Genomic DNA, 23562 nt, shown 5'->3' with positions numbered 1-23562 from the left:
GCGACCCCTAGCGGTCAGCTCGGTCTCCATTGCGATCCCTAGCGGTCAGACTCAGAATGACACTCTCTTCTTTTCCACCGTTACACCGGCAGTGAAGTTACCGTTTACAAGCGCGGAAAGTGGCACTATTTACGGTTTAAATTAGACGTGAATCAAACGGAAGGATTACAAAACACTACATAAACGAACAACAGTTAAATTCCGTTTCACTGAGGTACGGTTGTAGCTTTAATTTGAACGTTAACCAACCTAACTCCGGTGAGCTAATGTTAGCTAATCAGCGTGGTCATGTCAAGTCTTAACTAATCAGCAGCTTGTGTTGCCCTGCAGTGACTGTTCTTCTGTGTGGATTGACGAGCCCTCATACAATGCTGAAAATATCTATTTTAAAGGTAAGAGGATTTTTCAGTAAGGTAAAGGCAGCTAATGGTTGATTCGATTGGTGTTTCGGTTTAATTGTTGACCGTGTTAACTGGTGACTTTTCGCACATTACAAGACGGTTGATTCCATTGGTGTTACGGTTTAATTGGTGACCGTGTTAATTGGTGTCCGTGATAACTGGTGACTTTCTCACATTACAAGATACCTTACAAGAGATGAATGAGTCTTCTGAATACAATTTAACTTACATAAATGGGTCACTGTAACTTGGATATTAAACACGGATGAGAATGTATGTTAAAAAACGATTCAACTACAATTTAAGGAGAACTTTTAGGAGAACACCTACCTGAAAGTCAAGGGTGTAACTTTGGTTTGAGAAGTGGGTGGACACAAAACAAGTGGTCCTCCGCTATAAACGTTTTGAATCCCATTTCCTGTATTTCATAGACTACATACATTTAGGGACTATGGTGATACAAAAACCATGATATAATTATGTTCATAATGATACATTTTACCAGAAAGTATAGTAGGCTACCACTATGTAGTAGACTGGAAAACCTGGACAGGCTTATTAAAAACGTGAAGGTCTGTGGAGATGACGCTGTGTTGTTGAAAAATTATAAAAGAATTTGAAAGTGAGGGGGACACAAACAGGATTTAAGCAGTTTTGATTAAAAAATAGAAACTCATCTGTCAGACATGTGTAGTCTCCTGTGTAGATGTGTAAAAAGACTCATTTCTGCTGCCTGTTTGAAAACATAACTTTGGGCTTCTCCGCCTCTGCAGGTTGAGAACCCGTCCTGCCTCTGGGGTCGGGTCGTCCGTGGCCCCGGCGGTGATGAAGAGACCGTCGAGCAGTACGACAATCTGCTAGCTCAAATGAACCTTTTCTACCATGACGTCACCCAGGACCTCCGCAAGCTAAAGCCCACGTCGTTAGATGAGGGACAGGTAACACCTTAAAGAACCAGAGTGTAGAATTTAGTGGCAGTTTGATTACAGAACAGACTTGGCAGTTGTTGTTGTTGTTGTTGTGTGTAGGACAGCCACTGAGTCCTACACACAGCACCTTTAATTTGTCTGCAGGTGGTTTAAATGTGTGCGTTGGTGTGTGTGTGTGTCTGTGATGTTTCATGTGTGTGTGTTCCTGTGTTTCCTCTCAGGTGTGTGTGGTGTACTGGTCGGTGATGAAGTCGTGGTGTCGGGCCGTGGTGGAGTCGATCATCATGGACTCAGTGTCCTGTCAGGCTCGCTGCCTCCTGGTCGACCATGGAGAGCGGCTCGTTGTTGCCTCAGACCAGTAAGACCAGAATAGCACCAGTCCTCATCACTGTCCCACTGATCTATCCAAGAATATAAGACTACCTTTGATTATAAGTTGTTTGGTTGCATCATTTAATGCCCATTGGTCTTGAGCACATTTATATATACATTTTCTCTAGCGCATTATATTAAGTCAAATCACTTAAAGCTTGAAGTCAATACAACCAGGATCATATTAGAGTTACCTGAGAGCTGCTGTGTGTGGTTGGTTGATGTTGTGCATCTTTTTCAGTTATAACTTGCGTCTTTTTGTCTCTGATCAGGATTCGAATTGCTATGCAGAGCTTCCTCCAGCTGCCTTTCTGGGTGAGAAGGTTCCACCTGGCAGGAATCAAACCAACAACCCTGCGAGTGTCTGTGTATGAGGAGAAGGCCGAGCTCATGTAAGACAAGCTGTGTACCTGTGAACTGATGATGGATTGTGAAGCACGACACACATTATTAAAGCTGATCGTTCAAAATGTTAAAGACTACAATATAATATCTAAAGTAGTTTAGAAGCTCTGAAGCACAAACACCCTTCTCTACTTTTCAGATCTTTTTCTCCACAACCCATTTCTATGTTCATGTTATAAAGTTATATTTGTGCTTTTTAAATTCAGTTTTTCTTTTGCTCTGCAGTCCGTCCAGTCAGTGGGACAGCTCTGCTACACTTTACCTGCACAACCTGCTGCAAGGTGAGAAATGTTCTTTAGACTGTTGTGTTCTGACATTGATGTTGAAACGTTTTCTGCAATCTTGAAAGTTTGCTTCACTTCAATCTTAAAGCGTCCACTCAGACAGAGGCTGTGCTGCTTGAATCCGAGTCAGACTCCGTCTCCATTGAGCTCTACCTGATGGTCGGGAAGATCAAGGTGAACTTTGATGTTAATTCAGAAAAAAGAGCGGCAAAGATTTAGTTTTAACACAGAAAATGTATACTTGAAATGTTTAAAAGTCTTTTCAGGATTCTTTTGACTTTTCAGATCTGTGCAAACGATGATCTGGTGGCCAAGAAGTTTGCGTATTACGGCAAAGAGTCAGCTGACAGCGGCGGGATGGACGCGGTGGACCGATGTCCCATCATGTTGTCCTCCAGCCTGTTGGGTCAGACCGGCTCCACGACTTCAGTCAAGCTCAAGGCACAAAGCCCGCTTCGTCCTGGTAAACACACACATGTGACTTCCTGTTCAGGGATCGTAGGGTGTATGAAGTACACAGACAGCAGGGGGACGTTAGTGGATCATTATAACTAATTGTTTTGAGTTTCAGAGTCAGAGTGGGTTGAAAAACTAAATGAAGTCTGAACTGATGCTTCTTTTTTGGGTCTTTAATTATCTTTAGAAGTTAAATACTTTATGAATCAGTGTCATTGTGTTGTTCACTCTGACTCTAATCTGTTTTAACTCTCAGTGACTTCAGAGAGTGCGGCTGCAGACGGAGCAGGTGACTCTGTGACGGCTCCCTCCACAGCTGAGGTCAGCAGCTCTGCTCACCGTCTCACTGTCGGTACGGCAGTAAATATCCACACATCCTCACCTCTGACTTCTGGGCTGCTGGAGACCTGTGAGGGAGGCAGCAGGTCAAAGGTCACAGAAGGACCGCTTTTTCCAGGCAGCCGATCAAAGAATGGCTCAGAAGGTGCTGCTGCAGAGAGGTGAGTGGACAGAAGTGTATGAGATACGAGTAAAGATGGTGTCACTGTATATAGTTTGTTTAATAAATAGAAGTGCTCTCTTGTTGTTTCAGTGACTCATCGGAGGACACAGACTCGTCTCTGGCTGCAGCTCTGACCAAAAACCTCAGTCTGTTCAAGTGAGCGCTGACCTTAGTCACACAACCAACATCACAGCATCACACCACTGTCTGATCTCACTGGTCTCACTGGTCTCACTGGTCTCGCTAGCAGCGTTTCCACCACAGGAACGTTCCTCAGGGACTAAAAACTTTTTGAGGAACTCTGCGTTTCCACCATAGGGATCAGGGTCTTAATTAAGTTCAAGGGAGATTTTTTTACCTTCCTAAAAGTCCCTGTTCAGGGGCTCAGTGCATAAGAGTACAAGATCTTTGGGTGCAGGGTTATTCTTATTTTAATGTTATTTTGTTTCACTGACTCTTGATGCTTTGGCAGTATTGTTGTCAGTTGACAATACAGCTGCTCCAACTTCTGTACCACTTCATTCATCAAACAAGGAAGTGCTCTAGTATCAATTTAGGACAAGGGGAGGACACTTCTCTCCATTTAATAAAATCAAAAGTAGGAGCAGCAGTGAGAAGTTGGGGTTAGTTCCTCTCAGTCTTTGTGTGGAAGAGTTGCCACTAATAGAACATCTTGGGTTTCCTTCAGGTTTCTAAGGTTCTTGAATCCTGGCAGCAACTACCAGCAGGCGGCTCCCCCCGTGAGTACATTTACAACAGCAGGCCAGCTTTCAGCACATTTTCTAACACACTCACACTGTTATATTGTGGGTTATGTTCACAAGAGGTTATGAGCAGTGAAAGAGGTTTTCCTCTCTGTAATCATTCCTCCTGTTCATACTGACTATTAAAAGATCTCCTTCAAGTGTGGACAAAATCCACAGTGTTTCCACACAGTCATTATAAAATCTCTGATCAGCTTCTATTGAGCTTCATCAGTGTGAGTTACTATAGCTATTATAGTTACTATGGTAACAGTGTGAATTAGTCATATCAAGTGATATCTGACACATTTACAGTCTTTTTAGTATCAGATTCCCTCTTAGTGTTTCCTGTTGAGCTGTGGTGGAAGTATAGTAACAAAAAGACTTTGATACTAAAAACACTGTAACGTTGAAACATAGAAGATGAAGATTTGACTCATGTGGACAGATAAATTTAAGCAACTTTACAATCCAGTCAATATCTCCTCACAATGAACCAACATTCGCTTTGCTCTGTTTGTATTTCAGGTGAGTCAGAAAGAAGAGGTGGAAGTCTGTCAGCCTGAAGAGACGACTGCAGCCTCCAGCAGCTTGCCAGCACAAGAAGTGTAAGCTGCCATCATGCCTTTAAAAAGCTGTTTAAATGACTCTGCTGCTTAAGCACAGCTGCTTTGGTTCATCGGTGTAATTGTACATAAAATATTCCCATTTTTGTCCCACAGATTAACACACAACAGTGAGCCTGTGACACAGGACCAGCAAGTGTTTCTTCATATGAGGTGAGGATATTGAAAATGACTGATCAACGCTTTTACTTACAGATGTCTGTATTAGTTAATCAAGCTGATTGTATTGGTTTCTTTTATGATAAAGGGAAAGTATGCAGGATTCGTTGGTTGATGTTTGTAATACAGCAGTTCATGGACCCCAGGAAGAGTAGCTGTTGCCTGGGTAACAGCTAATGGGGATCCAAATAAACTAAACTAAACAGTCATCCTCATGTTTGTTAATAGGGTGGTCAAAGTATTAGGAACACTTTTCAATATAATGCACTCCAGTACACCACTACCACCAATTATGACCTCAATATTAAACACAATAAATATAATGATCACCTTTCTGACAGTGTCAACAAAAACTGAAAATATAGCAGAGCTGTTGGATTGAATTGGATTACACTGCACAGGTGTTCCTTATAAAATGCTCAGTGAGTGCAGTCATTTTGGCTGAACAAGAAGAAACAGGTTTAATAATGTGTGTGATCGATTAATGAGAAAATGAGTGATGGGCAATACTTTTCACACATGGATAGATAACAACATTCACATCATGCTGACTCTCAGAGCTACTTGGATGTGGCAAACATGAATTGGTTTTTAGTAACTGTTGCTTAAACTACAGTGTTGCTCAAACTGATTTATCTTTTCAGCACTGGAAAAAGTGCAGCTGAAGGTGTTGAGAGCAGACAGATGGATGAAGAAACAAGGTACAACAAGATGTTATTAATTCACCAGTAGAGCTGAAGCATTAAACCTTCATCTGTTACAGCATAAATACATTACACTGGGAATGTAATCCATCTCAATTAGATTATACTGTCTGGATAGCAGATGCATTGTGAGCTCTCCACTCTGTCTCTGTGTTTCTCAGCAGTTCCAGTAGATCAGAAGAGTCGGGACCAGCAGAGACAGAGAAGATGATGAATGAAGAGCACTGGGCCTGTTCCAGGTGAGGCGAACATGTGTCAGGACAGTTTATCTTGGTGGCTTGTGGTGGTTTCCTGGTCGGGTTACCATAAGTATAAGCCTGAAATTTTAAATATGAAGCCCAAACGTCAGCGGAGAGAGTGCACAAGAGTCCAAGATGTCTTATATTGAAATTGAAAAGTTTTATTTACTTGATCACAAAGAATGAAAGAAGAATCAGTACACGTTCTGTCCTGATGCTCCCTTCAATTCTGGAGTTTCGGTCTTGCAGGGAGAGTCTTAAACGCCATAGTTGAGCCATGTCCAAATATGGGCAGATCCAACACATCTACATTATATAGAATTTAGTTGGTCTACAGGTGAGGACAGTGTCTGAAACACATCTCAGTGCCCTCGTCCTCCATCCTGCAGGGTTCACCATATCCAACCTCTGACCCTCTCTACCTCAGGCAAAGAGAGAGACAGATAAACCCATCTCTGACCTGGGCTGCCATAGCAACACTGTCAGGGTGCCTCCTGTTTCCCCCAGAAGGAGCAGACCTACTGTCTCAAGGGGAGACAGAGACCAGAGACTCACAGTCAAGATTTGGTGCAGCCGTACAATGACTGCAAGGCCTAGTTTGATCCAGTGTGTCCCAGTGTATGATGTTAATGATGGAAAATTCCTTAACAGTTTGGTTGCTTTTCTCTGACTGTTGTTTCTGACACAGACTTTTGGAGTGGTTGAACCCGGAGCCTCTGAACCCCAATCCAGACGCAGAAGAAGACCTGGTTAGTATCCTCAGGTCGCAGCCTCAGTATCAAGTGATTACACCGGTAGACATTAGTCCTTATCATCATAAGTCCTCTGTCATTGGTCTTTGTCCTGTCTTCTGATTGGCCCCAGGTTGTTCCCAGTGATCCCAGGAGGAGTGGGATTCTGGTGCACTCTGCCCTCCCAGTGGAGCCGTGCACCAGCCTGGATGACGCCCCCATCACAGATGGACTCCGCTGGGTAAACAAGGACATGCTCTGAGTTTTAATTTGAGGCTAAATTAATCAACAGATGCTGTTTGTAATGTATTCACAGACAACTGTCATTGGATTCATTTAAAGCTGAAGAAAAAAATATGATTCTCAGGTTTTAGTTCTGGAGTTTTAGGGAACTGCTTTTTTATTATCTCTTAGCATATTTATGGAGTTTTCTTTGTTATGAGATTAAAAACAGTCAAAGTTTACGTCACACTGAATCTACAAATATGTTTATCATGTCTGTGTGGTCAGAATTTACTGAGGTAGGACTCAAAGAAGGAGCTTTTTTATTCTTTAAGTGATCACTGCATTTGGGATTTTTGTCTTGTTTTTTCCATATGCTTCAAAATAAAGGCAAAACAGAAAAACATGATAAAAACTTTTTTTATAGCGCCTTTTAAAATGCAATAAAGGAGAAATGCAGTTTTCATAATTGCTGCTCACTCCGAATTATATAAATGACCACAGATAGTTATTGAGTATTTTGTAATTTTAGTCATAGTATTCTGCAGATTGTGGTGATGTGTTATTGATGTGTTTCTACTTCTGAAGTTGTTAAAGTTAGATTTTTTTTTGTGGCTGTAATAGAAATAATTGACATTGTAGTGGAGACATGTAAATATTGAGGATGTATTAAAAGATTAGTCAAAACATGTATATAACTTTTTTTTTTGTATGTTTTTGAGTGTCAACATCACACTGTCCACATAGCTGATGCTGTAGCGGTTGCCATAGTTACCAACTCCTGTCTCAGTCGCAGCAGCCGATATTTAGAAGTTTTTGGAAGTTTTTTTGACCATGTGGATGTCCTGAAAACTGGATAATAATGACGAGAGATGTGTTGGGAAGACTCAAGATCCCTCTGTGACATCATCCAGCTACAACTGTCCCAAAAGCTGCTGATGAGAGTAAAATGATCCGACCCGCTGACAGGACGTTCACCTGTTAAATCCTGTTGTTCACACAGTGCTCCTTTTTGTCTCCAGGTGTTACGGAGGAAGTTGTACTGCGCTCCGTTTCCGGCTGACTGTCACAGCTGGCCCGCCGTGGCTCGAGGCTGCAACGCCGTCATCGTGTCCCAGAACGCAGACCAGCCGCTCAGCTATCTCGCCCCGCTGCTCACCCACATCACCCTCAACTCCATCTTCACCACCCTCACCTCCAGCGCAGGGGTGAGTATATCCAGAGAGAGAGAGAGAGACTCATAGGGGCTCCATATCAATTCAACAGAATACCAAAACATTTTTATTCCAAAATAAAACTATATATGCAAAAAAGGATATTAATAGATATTTAGGCAAGCTTCCACCTCTGTATTTTAGTGTTGCCATGATTGATATAAGATTCAAATATACTCTATTTACTTTTTATGAATAGAACCATAAAGGATATACATGACTGATACTGAACTCATGGTTGTATAATTGCATCTGACTGGAAAACATACAAACATTAAGCATCTTTGAGCATCTCCCAATGATGAAATTATATAGATTTTTTTTTATTATTTGGACCAACAGTTTCGTCTATTATAGCTGTGGATGCATGCAAACAGGAAGTTAATAAGAAAGGGTTTATTTGTGTACCACTAATCTAGTAATCCTGAGGTCAAAAAAGTTCAATTCCCTGAAATGTAGGTTTGTTTCTTTAACTGAAGGAAGCTTTCTAATTGTTTGCATGTTCGCGGTCCATGTTGTTCTGTTTATGTCCAGCCGGTGGCGGTGCTGCTGTGTCCTGGCTGGGAGAAAGTCCAGACTGTGTTTGACCTGCTAGAGGAGACCAGACTGATACAGACGCTCCACCCAGCCATCGCGCTGCTGGGCGTTGGCAAAGACGAGCCCAAGTCTGTCAGGATCCCAAAAAACTGTGAGTCTCTGTGTGACGGCCCTGCCTCCAGTGTTCCCAGTGCTGTAAGAGCAAACCTCACAAGTTCTGGGCAAGAAGAGAGGGGACGAGGGGGAACTCTGCTCTCTCATCTCCACTCTCACTATTGTTGTTTTTTGCTTTTTGCTATCTGCTTTAACCACCAAAGATGGTAGAATAGTCCAAACTTTTAAAATGGGGGCTGTTTTTTAAATTTCGAAACATGTTTCTATAGAGACAACGATCCATTCCAAAATCATACAAAGTAATAAGCAGAATTGTGCAAACTTTCTAATTTAATCACATTTTCTGGTGGATCTTTAATAGCATGCTTACTAACCCAAACTCATTTAGTCACATCATGTCTTTTACCCAGGCCTCCTGTTAGTGACCACTCCCTTCAGTCTGGTCCGCCTGCTGTCCTGCCACTGCTTCCTGTTCCTGCGTATGTATCACCTGATCCTGGACGAGGCCGACCAGCTCTTCACTCTCGCTCCGGACCAGGTGACAGTCTGTTCATCTTTCACACTCAACAGATTCTGAGAGAAGGCTTTCTGATATTGTTGTCCTTTTAAAACCCAAAGGGACGTTTCTCTATGCGTCCCCTTAAACATACAATAGAATAGAACAGAAAGCCTTTATTATCCTTGTACAAGAATATAGTACTCAGTTGTCAATAACAACCAAATAATAAAAACAAACCAATAGGACAGACAACAGAAACAATCATACAAGGGGTATAAATAGATTTTTTTTAAATACTGTGTAATGCTTTCCTGTTAGATGGCGACCATCTTGCAGCATTTCCAGAAGGTGACCTCCAGTGAGGAGAAGGCGTTGTGTCCTCAGCAGTTGGTTGCCGTGGCAAAGCGCTGGACCAGTCACATGGAGGGTTTGTTAACCAATCACATGCCGTATCCCAGCGTTGTCATGACAGTCCCGGAGGAAGCTGCTCTCTATGGCAACGTCCAGCAGGTCAGTGTTAGTGAATCGTCCATAAGTAGAATTCTATGTTGCTGACATGGTATAAATGGCTTTTTTAAACCTTAAAATATCAGCTTTACTTTACATTTATGTTTACAGGATGCAAAAAGTTCAGTTAATTAACTTTGCTACTTGGTATTCTGGAAAAAGTTACATGTGATCCGACTGTAGGACTATATTTATGATGTCAGGAGTTGTTTAGTGAGACTAGTGCTCAGCTCTACGGTGTGATGTCTGTTTCTCTTCCCGCAGGTCATCCTCATGACTCCAGAGAACAATAAAATCTCCGTACTGTTGACCGCATTAGATTTTAACCCCGAAGTCGGCCAGAAGACTGTAATCGTAACCAACTCTGCCGATGAGGTCGATGACGTATTCAAGGTGAAACGACAGCTTCGGGTTTACATTCAGCACTTTAAATCTTTAAGGATCATCGGCCCAACAGATTAATACCCCTTCAGATGTGAATTGACTTACTTTCTTGTGAAATACAGTCACTCATTCAGTCTAAACACAGCAGTAGCACAAGTTTCCAGTGGCAGCAGTGACAGCCTCTCTTCCACATTAAGGCTTAATCTACAGCTTGAATAGACTGAAGACATCTGGCAGTGCAAAGAGCCTCCAAAGTCGAGTTTTCCTTGAAGCTTACAGTTGTATTTTCTGATCTTTAGGCTGTGAGCAACAAATCAGCGTTCTGCCTCAAGACCCACGAAGGGTTAACGCACCAGTTTGACTTTGTGGCCCAGCAGTGGAGAAAAGACATCGGCCCCGGCACTCATGTTATTCTGGGTAAACTGAATGCATCATATACAGCATTAACATGAAGAACATTATCAATATTTCCTGTCAGGAAATTAACTTTTTTATTTATCTTTTGATCTCTAGTGACGACCAACGAGTGTCTGAGGTGTTTGGGAATCAGAGATGCTACGTGTGTCGTCCACTACGGCTTCCCCACGTCACCCAAACTGTTCGGCAGCCGACTCTTCTTCATGGCAGACAACTTCAGAAACCTCTCAGAACGAGTAAGAACCATAGACTGTATAAAAGAAATGGACGTTTGTGGACTGCTGCTCGGAAGCCAATAGTTTCGAAATCTAGGCAGCGCAATATTGAAAATTTCAGGTGCATGCTGGGAAAAATAAAAACACGGATTCTACTTATATGGGCATGAGGCGGAGCCATGGGCGGTGCGGGGAGGTTGCTATGGTTGTGAGGGCTGGATCTCCAGGACATTGGTCAATCAACCTGTCAATCACAACATAGCCACGCCCTAATGCATACCCTGCTTTATCGTCACATATAAAATCAGGGAGGCCAAAATGTCCCAAATGAACATCATACTGCATTGAAGAAGGCTTTAAACTAGCGATTGAGACCATAAACACATTTTGAAAACGTTTACTGAGGTTAGAAATCAAGTGAGAAGTTGGTGAATTCTCCATTGACTTGTATAGAGACGGTCGCCCCCTGGTGGCCTTTTGATAGAATGCAGTTCTAAGTTACTTCCAGCCTGGTAAGAACAAGCAAACAGGATAAACTTCTTTCTTTCTGTATAAATCATTGATGAATAAACATAAACCACAGTGTTGTTTTTCTGTGCTTCCTCCTCTTAAGGTTTCCTCCCAGGATCAAACACAGAGTTGCCCTCACGTCACCAGGTCTGTGCTCCTGATCTCAGAGAGGAACGCCCGCCACGTGGTCGGGGTTTTGCGGTACTTGGGTCGAACCAACGCCCCGCTGCCCCCTGAGCTGCTGTCTTTCGCTCAGGGCGTCTACGTGGCCCGAGAGGACCAGAAGACCAACAGGCCTCTCTGCAGCTACCTGAAGAGCTTTGGAGTCTGCAGGTTTGACTCACTGCTTCACATAATAACTGCTCAGAGATCTCAGTGACTGTTCATCTATTAAATCCTTCCTCAGTAATCTTTAACCTTCCTGTCGTCCTCCCGGGTCAAATTAACCCTGTCTGTCTAGACTATTCCTTCTTTCCTTCCTTCCTTCCTTCCTTCCTTTCTTCTATCCTTCTTTCTTTCCTCCCTCCCTCCCTCCTTCCCTCCTTCCTTCCTTCTTTCCTCTGTCCTCCCTTCCTCCCTCCCTCCTTTCCTTCTTTCCTTTCTCCCTCCTTTCCTTCCTTCCTCCCGCCCTCCTTTCTTTCCTTCTAATCTAATTTATTCTGTTATTACTATTCGTTTTATTTATTGCTCTGCACTGAAGACTGAAACATAAAGCAAATCTGAATCCATGGAAACAAACAAACAAACTGGATCAGTTGAGATAGATTCCAAAATTTTTTACAATCCCTAAAAAATAGAGAGAGACTGTGACTCAGATATGTACTTTAAATAAAAAAAGAAACCTTTTAATAACCCTCATAGTGATTTTGTGTGTGTGTGTGTGTGTGTGTGTGTGTGTGTGTGTGTGTGTGTTTTCCTCTGCAGAGACAGCAGTGTGTGTCCCGACCGTCACAGGTTCATCCCCATCCTGGATCAGTCTGATCTGCCCGCCTCTGGAGTCATAGAAGTGAGGAACGCTGCTTTACTGAGCTCCTTTATTCACAGACACTGTCACACAAATCAAACGATCAAGAATTAATTAATTTTAGAAAAAAGTTGAGTTTAAATTCTATAAGAACTTTTTAATTCAAATAAATCGTCTCTGTTTTCTGCCCTGAAACAAAGTCTGAACATAATCAGGATAAATGCAGATTCTGATGTGTATTTTATTAATAAACGTTTTTTATTTATAGAGCATCTTTCATACTATGGATGTAGCTCAATTTGCTTTACAGGGAACAATTAAAATACAATACAATAAAACAGCAAATGAAATAACAGAATTAGATATTTAGTAAAAAAAATAGGTTAAAATGTGTCAGGTTCAGGCAACCTATAACACTCAAATATCAAACAAAGAGACAAGACACAGTAGTTAAAGTTTCAATACTTGCAAGGAGAGCAACTAGATATGCACAGCTGCAAATCTCATAAAATGCTCTGCATATCTGCTGCCAACCTTTCTTTTTATTTGGGACTTCCCTGCTTACATAATCGTTGTTGCGCTAAAGGATGGGGGTCACACAGCAACAACGATATTAAGACTAACATCTTTGTATATTAGCACATCAACATCCTTGCACATGTATATCTTGTTGTCGTAAGAAGCCTCTTTGTAATGGCTGGTTCCTCTTTCCCTTGAAGTCGAGCGCAGTTCTTGGGCAAGACTTCCTGTACCTGAACAACAACAGCTCAAGCATTTCTGCAAGTCATCCTTGCTTCTGGCACGTACGCATTTATAGAATTTCCTGAAAAACAGCTCAAAGCATAAAAACACACTTATACATTTCAGATAGAAATAATCACTTATGCATTATAATAGAAATGATTAGTTGCAATATAGAAAAGGTAAATATGAGATAACTTATGTACATTTATTCCAACAAAATGACACTAAATAAAAGCCAGATTAAATAAATGTTTTCACATCTCTTTTAGCTTTAGGTGGACTATTCCATAATTTTAGAGCATAATTAAAGAAAGCTGCACTTCTTATTTTCTTATGTTCTTATGTGTGTATTTAAAACCTCAGCAGTAGACGATCTAAGAACTTGTGTGATGGAAACATGTAGAGATTTAAAAACAAGTAAAATAAACTTAAAAGCTATTCTAACAGATACTTGGAGCCAATAAAGTGCAGCTAAAACTGAAGTAATACGCTCACTCTTCTTTGCTTTGGTTAAATGAGTTGTAGTTTTTATTCCCCTCACACAGTTCCCAACCTTTATCTTTATTCATTGATTGCGACATTGTTGATTGTTAAACTGATTTATTACGAAACATTTTAAATAAAACTCCATCTGTAGCTGAAGTGGACCTGTGTTGTTGTGTCTGCTGCTCTCAGGTCGTGCCTCTCTACATCAAGACTGCATCAGTCTTTTATGGTCGTATTGTGAGGAAGGAGGACGGCGGGTTTGACAGCATGGCGGCTCAGATGGCTTCTTACTACGCCGACAAGAAAATCGGAGCCACGAAACTGCAGGAAGGAGGATTATATGCAGTGCAGGAGGACGACGTCTTCCACAGGTCTGATTTTACAACATCATACAATCCAATCAATTTTAAGACATTTGAAGTCTAACTCATAGACTGTATAAAAGAAATGGACGTAACATCCGTGACGTCACCCATTGGTTTGTGGACTGCTGCTCGGAAGCCAATAGTTTCGAATCTTGGCAGCGCCATCTTGAAAATTTCAGGTGCATGCTGGGAAAAATAAAAACATGGATTCTACTTATATGGGCATGAAGCGGAGCGGAGAGGTTGCTATGGTTGCGAGGGCTGGATCTGCAGGACATTGGTCAATCAACCTGTCAATCAGGACGTAGCCACGCCCTAATGCATACCCTGCTTTATCGTCACATATAAAATCAGGGAGGCCAAAATGTCCCAAATGAACATCATACTGCATTGAAGAAGGCTTTAAACTAGCGGTTGAGACCATAAACACATTTTGAAAACGTTTACTGAGGTTAGAAATCAAGTGAGAAGTTGGTGAATTCTCCATTGACTTGTATAGAGACGGTCGCCCCCTGGTGGCCCTTTGATAGAATGCAGCTCTAAGTTACTTCCCACCTGGTCTTACCATGTCTCTGATGTAACTTCCTGTGGCAGGGTGAAGGTCCTGTGTGTACCAGACGTACGCGATCGGCTCTTTTACTGCGTCTTCGTTCGGTTTATCGACATCGGAAAAGAAGAGGAGGTCAAATCTCATCAGATCCTGCAGCTGCCGGAGCAGTTTCACTCTCTGCCCGATCAGGCCATAGAGATCATCGTCTGCAGGGTCAAACCGGTCGACGCAGAGATTGACTGGCACCCAAAGGTCTCCTCTACACACATCCTCACTTTGCTCCCAATGTTTCCTCTCTGAAATATGATTAACCACTTAGATTAACACAAGATTCAGTGACCGAGCTCTTAACGATCAGTGAATAAACAGTTATGAGACTTTTACTATGATGCAAACTGCAGCAGACTGAGTTCTGGACAGTTTAATGAGGCATCATAATTTTAAAATTATCACTTAGGTTAGTTTACAGTATCTCTGCGGATCCTTAAAAAGTCTTATAATATCTTAAATTTAGTTTTTAATATTCAAAGTCTAAAAAAAGTCTTTAAAATGTCTTTAAAAGGTCTGGAACTGTAAGAGTTAAGGCACTGAATTTAATTATAGCTGGGGCAGAGTGAATGAGCGTAATTATATTCATTATTTTGCATAACCAGCCGATCAACTTATTAATTCAAGTAAAAAATAATCAGCAGTTGGGACTTTAAATGAAACATCATTAGTTACAGTCCTATAAAATGAATGACTTCAAGATGAACTCCATTTAAACCCACTACAACAGTAAAATCCTGCTTTTACATTATTATATGTCTCATAATATATAATATCTGAGTGGTAATGTAGACTATTACTGAAGTTACATTAGTGTTTTTAAACTAGTGAAGGATCTAAATATTTCCTCCATCACTGTTTGCAGAGCAGTTTTAATACAAGAAGCAGCAATGGTTTTATTTTTTCCTATAAAAGGTTTTAAAAAGGTCTTAAAAGTCCTTATCCGTATCCTGGTTACTGATCATGTGACTTGTTTTTGACCTGCAGGTTACCAGAGCCGTCAGCCAGAAGATCCGAGGTCTGCAGCACCGAGCCAGAGCAGTCCTCAGTCTGGGACAAACTGTATTTGTTGATCCCATGGTACGTTTTTCACCTTCAGTCTCAATCAATAATCAGTAATTACGGCAGCCCAAGCAAATCCGAATCAAATTTTTTTTAAAGGTGCGGGTGACGCAGGTGCCAGGTATGAAGACTCTGATCAATGAATACAACGTTCAGTCTGAGATTTTAAATACGGGGATGGGAGCATTAAACCCGGAGCACCTGGACCTGCTGAAGACGCTCTGCCAGGACGGAGCGGCCGGCTGCAGTAACGAGGCCGGACACGTCTCTGGGTAAGGAAACTCTAAACTACACATCAGGATTAATCGGCCACCTTCTCTACATGATGACTGAAGCACTGGTTCATGTGGATCGCAGGTCGGATTGTGGTTCAGCGTCTCTGGAGGTCCGGATCAAAGCTGAGGAAGAAGTTCTAGCCGAAGCCTTCAGAGCAGCAGAGATCAAGAAGCTCGCTGCTCCAGATCCTCCTCGCCCCAAAACGTATGAGCCACTCAGTCCAGTATCTATTCTGAACCGGTTCCTGATCCCAGCAACACCAGCACCTGAAGTCCAAACTGTCCCAGCTCATGATCAGAAGTCAGATATCGTCGAACAGAGGAGCATCCAAACCGCTGGTCTGAGGTCAGCTGTGCAGAGGATGAGGTCGGTGTCGTTACAGAGGAGCTAAAACATTAAGCCTTCACCTCTCTTTATATTCTTTCTTAACCACCTCTTATAATTTAGTAGAGTAAATTTAATGCTTTAATACAGAGGTGTCAAACATGCGGCTCGTGGGCCAGAACCGGCCCATCGAGGGGTCCAATTCGGCCCACTTTCCTTCCTGTCGTTTTTTCCTTCCTTCCTTCCTTCCTTCCTTCCTTCCTTCCTTCCTACCTTCCTTCCATATTTCCTTCCTTCATTCCTTCCTCCCTTTCATCTTTCCTTCCCGTCTTCTTTTCCAACCTTTCCTTTCTTTTCTTTCTACTTTCTTCACTTTTATTCTTTCCTTCCTTCCATTTGTCCTTCCTTCCTACCTTCCTTCCATATTTCCTTCCTTCCTTCCTTCCATCTGTCCTTCCTCCCATATTTCCTTCCTTCATTCCTTCCTCCCTTTCATCTTTCCTTCCCGTTTTCTTTTCCAACCTTTCCTTTCTTTTCTTTCTACTTTCTTCACTTTTATTCTTTCCTTCCTTCCATTTGTCCTTCCTCCCTTTCTGCCTGCCTGCCTTCCTTCCTTCCTTCCTTCCTTCCTTCCTTCCTTCCTTCCTTCCATCTTTTTAATGATCCGGCCCACATCAGATCAAATTGGGCTGTTTGTGGCCCTTGAATGAAAATGAGTTTGACACCTCTGCTTTAATATCTGATGTGTGTTTGTTTATTCAGCAGTTATTATAAGCGCTATCTTCTCTTATAAAAGATGAGTTGGGTTCTCTCAGATTACATGCATCCAAACACTTCTCTCCTCTTGTTTAAGACATTTTATTTCCACAAACTTTTATGTGTCGTGTTTCTTACCGTAGCTTGGATTGACAGACAGATCAAATCCGTTCATTTGTCTCTTTTCCATTTGTTCTAAACTAAATAAAAACCGAAACCAGCACTAGCAGCGCTCTAAATCTGTATGGCTGCGTTCCTCCAACAGAGAGCCACCCCAATATATCACAGGTCTAAAACAGAATTCTTCTTCTTTATTCCTTTCATGTATATTATATATTACACAGCTTAACCCTTTATTGGGCAAATAATTATATTTGGTAACTTCTGTAAATATCCCAAAATATCCTTCCTTCCTTCCTTCCTTCCTTCCTTCCTTCCTTCCTTACTTTCCTTCCTCCCTGCCTTCTTTCTTCCCTTCCTCTTTTCCTTTATCCCTCCTTCGTTCCTTATTTCCTCCATCCTTCCTTCCTTTCCTTCGTTCCATCTGTCCTTCCTCCCTCCCTCCTTCTCTCCTCCCTTACTTCTTTCCTTCCTCCATCCCCCTTTCTTCTTCCTTTCCTTCCTTCCATCTGTTCTTCCTCCCTCCCTCCTTCTCTCCTCCCTTCCTTCTTTCCTTCCTCCATCCCCCTTTCTTCTTCCTTCCTTCCTTCCTTCTTTCTTCCCTTCCTCCCTCCCTCCTTCTCTCTTTCTTTCCTCCCCCCTACCTTCCTTCCTTCCTTCTTTCCTCCATCCTTCCTTCCTCCCTCCCTTCCTTTCAATGAGTGTCCTATAAAGGGTTAATGATTGTTTGTCTGATTGGAAAAAATGAACTGAAACTTTTTAATGGTGATACACAGCGATGCAGACGGACGTGAACTTCACTCCACAATGAACCTCAACTGCTGCCAAGACGGTAACTATATCTTTATTCTTTCTAATCCTGCATACATACAGTCTAAATCAGGTTTTATGATCCACATATCTGGAAAAGACTCTCAGTTCTTTAAAAATCTTTTCTGTTTGCTGCTTTTTATTAAATCCAAATGTTAGAGTTAAATGTCTCACACAGTGCTGTAACTTTTTATTCTCCTGTTTGCATCTGTCTTAATCTACTTTAGCTTAAGTTAATTTACTATTTAACACTTTGAATCATGTTTGAGTGTCTTTATATTTTGTCGTGTGTTGCCTGTGTGTGTGTGTGTGTGTGTGTGTGTGTGTGTGTGTGTGTGTGTGTGTGTGTGTGTGTGTGTGTGTGTTTTTAGGTATCCCAGCACGCGATGATAAAAGTGACAGTCAGCAGATCATCAGTAATCATGGTGCAGAGTGTGACGGCTCTACAAAAAGGTACAAGATCACTTATATACAGTGTTGGCTAGTTACATGTCACAGCGTTACATAATTTAATTTCAAAATAAATGTAACTGTAATACTTTGCAGTAAAATATGACATTAATTACAGTTGACTGTTCACTGATGAAAATGATGATGATTATAAAGGAGGTTACATCTGAAGTCACCTTTAAGACTTTGCTCATTTTTAATATTTTACATGTTACTGAATACATATATTGCTGTTTTTAATTCTTTGAAATCAATATATTTTTTTTATATTTAGTAAATAAATCATGATGTGGGCTTATTTGGAGCACACATGGGCTTAAATGGAGTCACAGTACCAATTAAACCCACTTTATTCATCATATATCTTTATTTTATATTTTATATTCTAAAATCTACATGAACTAATGAATACATTTTACAATGAGAGATAAATGTTGCTTTATAAGAAATGATCTCCCTTATAAATCATGGCAGTATCCATGACAACACAGCTGAGCTTAGATTTTGGTGCTTAACAGCTGATCTTAGGAAGGAAGGAAGGAAGGGAAGATTGAAGGAAGGGAAGATGGAAGAAAGGAAGGAAGATCAGAAGGAAGGAAGGAGGGACAGAAGGAAGGAAAGAAGGAGGGACAGAAGGAAGGAAGGACAGAAGGAAGAAGAGACAGATGGAGGGAAGGAAGGAAGGAGGGACAGAAGGAAGGAAGGAGAGACAGATGGAGGGAAGGAAGGAAGGAAGGAAGGAGAGACAGATGGAAGGAAGGAAGGAAAGATGGAAGGAAAGGAAGGAACAAATAAAGGAAGGAAGGAAGGACAGATGGAGGGAACATTTACCCTAACAGCTGAAAACTTTGGATAGAAAATTAGAAAAGTCATCAAATGTAATAAGTTACATTACTCATTTACATTTACAGAGTAACTAGTAATATGTAATCTATTACATTTCCAAAGTAACCTTCCCAACCCTGGTTATATTAATATTTAAAAAAAACAACAGCTCCTTTTAAAATATTGTACTTTACATGGATGGTAGAAAAACTTGAAGTTACTGAGTTTGCTGTAGATTATCTAGACCAGGGGGTTCAAACATGCGGCCCGCGGGCCAGAACTGGCCCTTCTAGGGGTGCAGTCTGGCCCACTTTCCTTCCTGTGTTCTTTTCCTTCCGTCCATTGGTCCTTCCTATTTTCTTTTTTTTCCTTTCTTCCTTCCCTCTGTCCTTTCTCCCTACCTTCCCCTTTTCCTTTCTTCGTTCCTTCCTTTCTTCCATCTGTCCTTCCTTCCTTCCCTTTCTCCTTACCTTCCTTTTTTCTTTCCATCTGTCCTTCCTTTCCCCCTTTCTTCTGTCTGTCCTTCCATCCTTCCATCCTTCCTTCCTTCCTTCCATCTTTTTAATGATCCGGCCCACATCAGATCAAATTGGTCTGTATGTGGCCCTTGAATGAAAACGAGTTTGACTCCTCTGATCTAGACTGAAGTGTCTCAACTCTAAACTTAATTCTCCCTTTTCCTTCTCTGTGTCAGTTTCCACCCTCAGGTCCGCTGGTACCAGACGTCTGACTCGGTGGTCGTCACGGTGAAGCTGTCGAACCCGCAGAGTCAGCGCTGCGACTTCTACCCTGACCGAGTCGTTTACAGGTCTGTCAGGAGCAGACCGCCAATGATCGCTCACTTACTGCACAACACATCCAACATTCAGTGGAGCTCTCTCTCCAGAGCTCTGTACACCGGTGGGAGCGGATACATGTTTAGCATGGCCAGCCCGTGTGTGCGTTAGACACAGACCGGCTGGCAGGTCCAACATAGTTCTGGTTTACAGTGTGAATAATGTATTTAGGAGCAGCTTCCTGAAGTTCTCTTCTTTAAATTGCTTTTGTACTTTTTATTACTTATATGTTACTTTATTCTTTTTTATTGATGCTCTTCTATTTTTAGTGGTAGGTAGGAAGGAAGGAAAGAAGGAAGGAAGGAAGGAAGGAAGGAGGGAAAGAAGGAAGGAAGGAGGGAAAGAAGGTAGGTAGGTAGGTTGGTAGGAAGGAAGGTAGATAGGTAGGTAGGTAGGAAGGAAGGAAGGAAGGAAGGAAGGAAGGAGGAAAAGAGGGAAAGAAGGAAGGAAGGTAGGTAGGAAGGAAGGAGGGAAAGAAGGAAGGAAGGTAGGTATGAAGGAAGGAGGGAAAGAAAGAAGGAAGGACGGAAAGAAGGAAGGAGGGAAAGAAAGAAGGACGGAAAGAAGGAATGAAGAGGGAAGGAAGGAAAGAAGAGCTGTTGTGAATAATGCTGCGTCTGAGCTGCTTCACAGGTTTAGGATGTAATCAATCTGTGACATCATGTGACACAAGTCCAACAAAACACAGCCGAGAGTTTCCTTTGAATGAACTGTGACAGAGCTGGTTGTTCCTGGTTAGGTTTGAGTTTCTGTAACAGTGACATCATGGATTTAAAATACCTACAGATGTTTCTGTAATCACAGTTTTGGTTTTTCAGTCACTTTAGTTTTGTAATAAAATGTTTTCAAATTGTTTTTAGCGTCACATCATTATTATTATTATTATTAGTAGTAGTAGTAGTATTTAGGGCTGTCGAACGATTCATTTTTTTAATCGAGATTAATCGCAGAATTTCCATAGTTAATCACCATTAATCGCATTTTGAATAGCATGTTTAAAATCCTGTTATTTTACATTTCAAGGCAGTTTTAAGCCCATAATGTAAAGCATTTCTTACCAGAGTGTCTTAACTGGGAATCAATCACGGCTCTGCTGCGACTCCCACACTCCAAAATGGTACTTTGGTGGAGCTGAGGCTGGCTTGGCTGCACCTGGGTGTTTAGCGTGGAGGTGCTAACTCAAACTGGACGTACTCCGGTGGTAGTTAAACTCCGTTTGACACAGGTTGCATTTTACTTTTGACTTGTCAACTGAAGCGTCTGGAAGTGTTTTAAAGTTAAACAAACTGTTCAAAAGTCCAGTAGCTCTCTTACTTTCCATCAGCGCGGTAGGTTTACTGCAGGAGGCCACTTCAAAGCATAGCGCTACAGCTAGAGGAGCCGTCTACGGGGGAGGAGAAGGGACAAAAAGGCTTGCAAAATTAAAATGCGATTAAAAAAACAAACGCGTTATGGATTGCATTAATCTAATCGCGATTAACACGTTAACGCTAACAGCCCTATTATTATTATATAAGTATATGATTATTATTTTATAAACTCATATAGTTACCATACAGACTAGTTAATCTTGGTTGCTATTGTATAGTTAATAACGTTGTAGTCTACGTAACATAGGCTTAGGACACAACTGTTGGTAACTTAGCGATAGGCTAGTTAGCATTGCTCAGTAAAATCAATAAAATGGACTTTAAGAAGAGTAACATTAGCAGGATAAGGGTTAGGGTTAGGGTTAGGGTTGGTAATAATTATAATAATAATTCATAATAATTGTTAAAGACAGTGTAAAGAGAATTCAGACATTTTCTTCTAAACACATTAAATAGGTAATAAATGTAATTCTAAAAATGGTGTAAAAAGCATTTCAACCATTTAGATTTGAATTGTGGAGCTAGACTTCACAAACTGTGTTTCAGGATTTCTGTGTTCAGGATTTAGTGATTAGCATAAACCCGTCCCTGCTGCTGTAGAGGTATAAATACATTCAGCACACACTACTACTACTACAGTCTACTGTTAGCCAGTTAGCCACCGAGCTAGCAGCCAAGTTAACCGCCGAGCTAGCAGCTAAAGGCTCTCAGAAGTAGCGTCCATGTTTCTGGTAGACTTTGATTGACAGGCGACACTTGGTAGGGGGCGGGGTTTCAGTGGACTCGGTGGCCACGCCCACAGCATTTGGGAGCAGAGAAAGATTTTTATACAACTTTGAAGCCTAATTTCATATATTTGGCGATTTTTTTTAATCATTCAAATTTGGCAGGGTGGTTAACAACACACTTTTCTGTGGACCCTTTATTTACAGCCTGTGGATACATGGAGGAAAACTGTTTTTGAATGACCGTAAGTTAAAGAACAAAACACTTTCTGTCTTTGTTGGTTGTGTTCAGTGGAAACGTGAACGGTCGCTCCTACAGAGCCGATCTCAAGCTTCAGGGAAACATCATCGCTGACCGATGCTGCTGGGAAATGAAGTCCAACGAGCCGGTCCTCAAATTGGTCAAACAGCAGCAGGGATACTGGGAGAAACTCCTCAATAACAAGGTACCCCAGTTAATTTACATGTCAGTGATGTTTTACTGTCTCCATGAGGTTTAGTTTAAATTTAAAGGGTTAAAATGTGAAAATAAACATATGAATAACTTCACACATTCTTTTTTTTGTGGACCCAGCATCAAATTTCTGCTTTTAATCCATTTAGAGAGAATATATTAGAGGATTATGGTGTAACCATAAAAGCTTTGTACCAAATAATTCAACTTGCTTAAAAACAAGTCAATAAAACAGCATATCAACTAGTTTGGCATGATCTTACATTATAACTTTTATATTAAATAAAGCTAATGGAATACTATTGTTCTAAATATTACATTTAATCTGGGTAACCATGGAGATCAGGAAACATTTACATTATTAGTATAAGTCCACTTAAATACACTGTAGGTGATACAATATTTAATATTAATCATTCTTTTGTGGTTACACCATTTGACATTTTCAGCAGCATTCAGTCTTACTTTTGGTAAAAAATGGTGCAAATGTCATTTCAAATGATGTAAAACCAACAAATGTACATTTTAACAAACCTGATGCTGCTTTTAAAACTATTTTTAACATATTTTTTAATTGCTCATCTTGCCAAACCTTATTTATCACTGACCTTTTATATTTTTGAGTTTCAACTGCAGCAAAATAAGCAACAAGATTTTTTTCTTTTCACAGAATATTTTTGTGAGTTACGACATGGACCACTTCGAAGAGGATGAGGACACCACACCAAATGGTGAGAAACAGTCACTGAGAACCTGAAAATAGAGTGATATATTGTCTTGGATAACCTGCTGTACTGTGGTTCACTGAGCTGACACCTGTTTGTTCTTCAGGTCGGCTGTTTTTGGGGAACACAGGAGAAGATAACTGGTACGTGAACTCAGAGAGCGGCAGTGAGAGTGACTGAAGACTGAAGATTTAACAGCAGTCTAAAGATAGAGGATATGATGTGTGCTGTGCAGATTGTAAAACTACTTCAGGCAAGTTTGTGTTTTTGGGCCATATATATAAACTTGATTAGTGGCAATCAACTGTTAGAAGCAGGGAAAGTGTCTGTGGTTTGCGTTTGTCAGGATTATCATGTAAAATATGACAAATTTCAGCTGCAGCGATCATCGTCTCTGTTGAAACATTTATTAGAAACAGTGCTCTGATTATTAAGCAGTGTTAAAAGATCCACAGACCCTGTTTACACCTGACATTATTTTTAGTGTAAATGTGTCCTGATG

General features: G+C 41.1%; 1 protein-coding gene across 1 annotated transcript; it reads left to right on the top strand.

Annotated features, from left to right (window-relative positions):
- The first annotated feature begins 368 nt into the window (after window positions 1-368).
- On the top strand, window positions 369-23240 carry tdrd12 (tudor domain containing 12). The gene is made up of 33 exons (XM_053319421.1): window positions 369-392; window positions 1175-1339; window positions 1552-1688; window positions 1975-2094; window positions 2333-2388; window positions 2480-2565; window positions 2677-2854; window positions 3104-3347; window positions 3440-3505; window positions 4038-4089; window positions 4621-4700; window positions 4815-4871; window positions 5746-5820; window positions 6509-6569; window positions 6685-6792; window positions 7796-7981; window positions 8522-8675; window positions 9049-9176; window positions 9456-9647; window positions 9909-10037; window positions 10328-10445; window positions 10542-10681; window positions 11274-11503; window positions 12095-12176; window positions 13554-13735; window positions 14324-14531; window positions 15315-15407; window positions 15489-15636; window positions 15725-16010; window positions 19645-19758; window positions 22174-22327; window positions 23006-23066; window positions 23167-23240. Exons 1-33 carry the CDS (start codon window positions 369-371, stop codon window positions 23238-23240), a joined length of 4188 nt encoding a protein of 1395 aa, XP_053175396.1.
- The last annotated feature ends 322 nt before the right edge of the window (window positions 23241-23562 follow it).

This window comes from Scomber japonicus, chromosome 5 (genome assembly GCF_027409825.1).
Source record: "Scomber japonicus isolate fScoJap1 chromosome 5, fScoJap1.pri, whole genome shotgun sequence".
NCBI lineage: Eukaryota > Metazoa > Chordata > Actinopteri > Scombriformes > Scombridae > Scomber > Scomber japonicus.
This window is presented reverse-complemented; position numbering and strand designations above follow the sequence as displayed.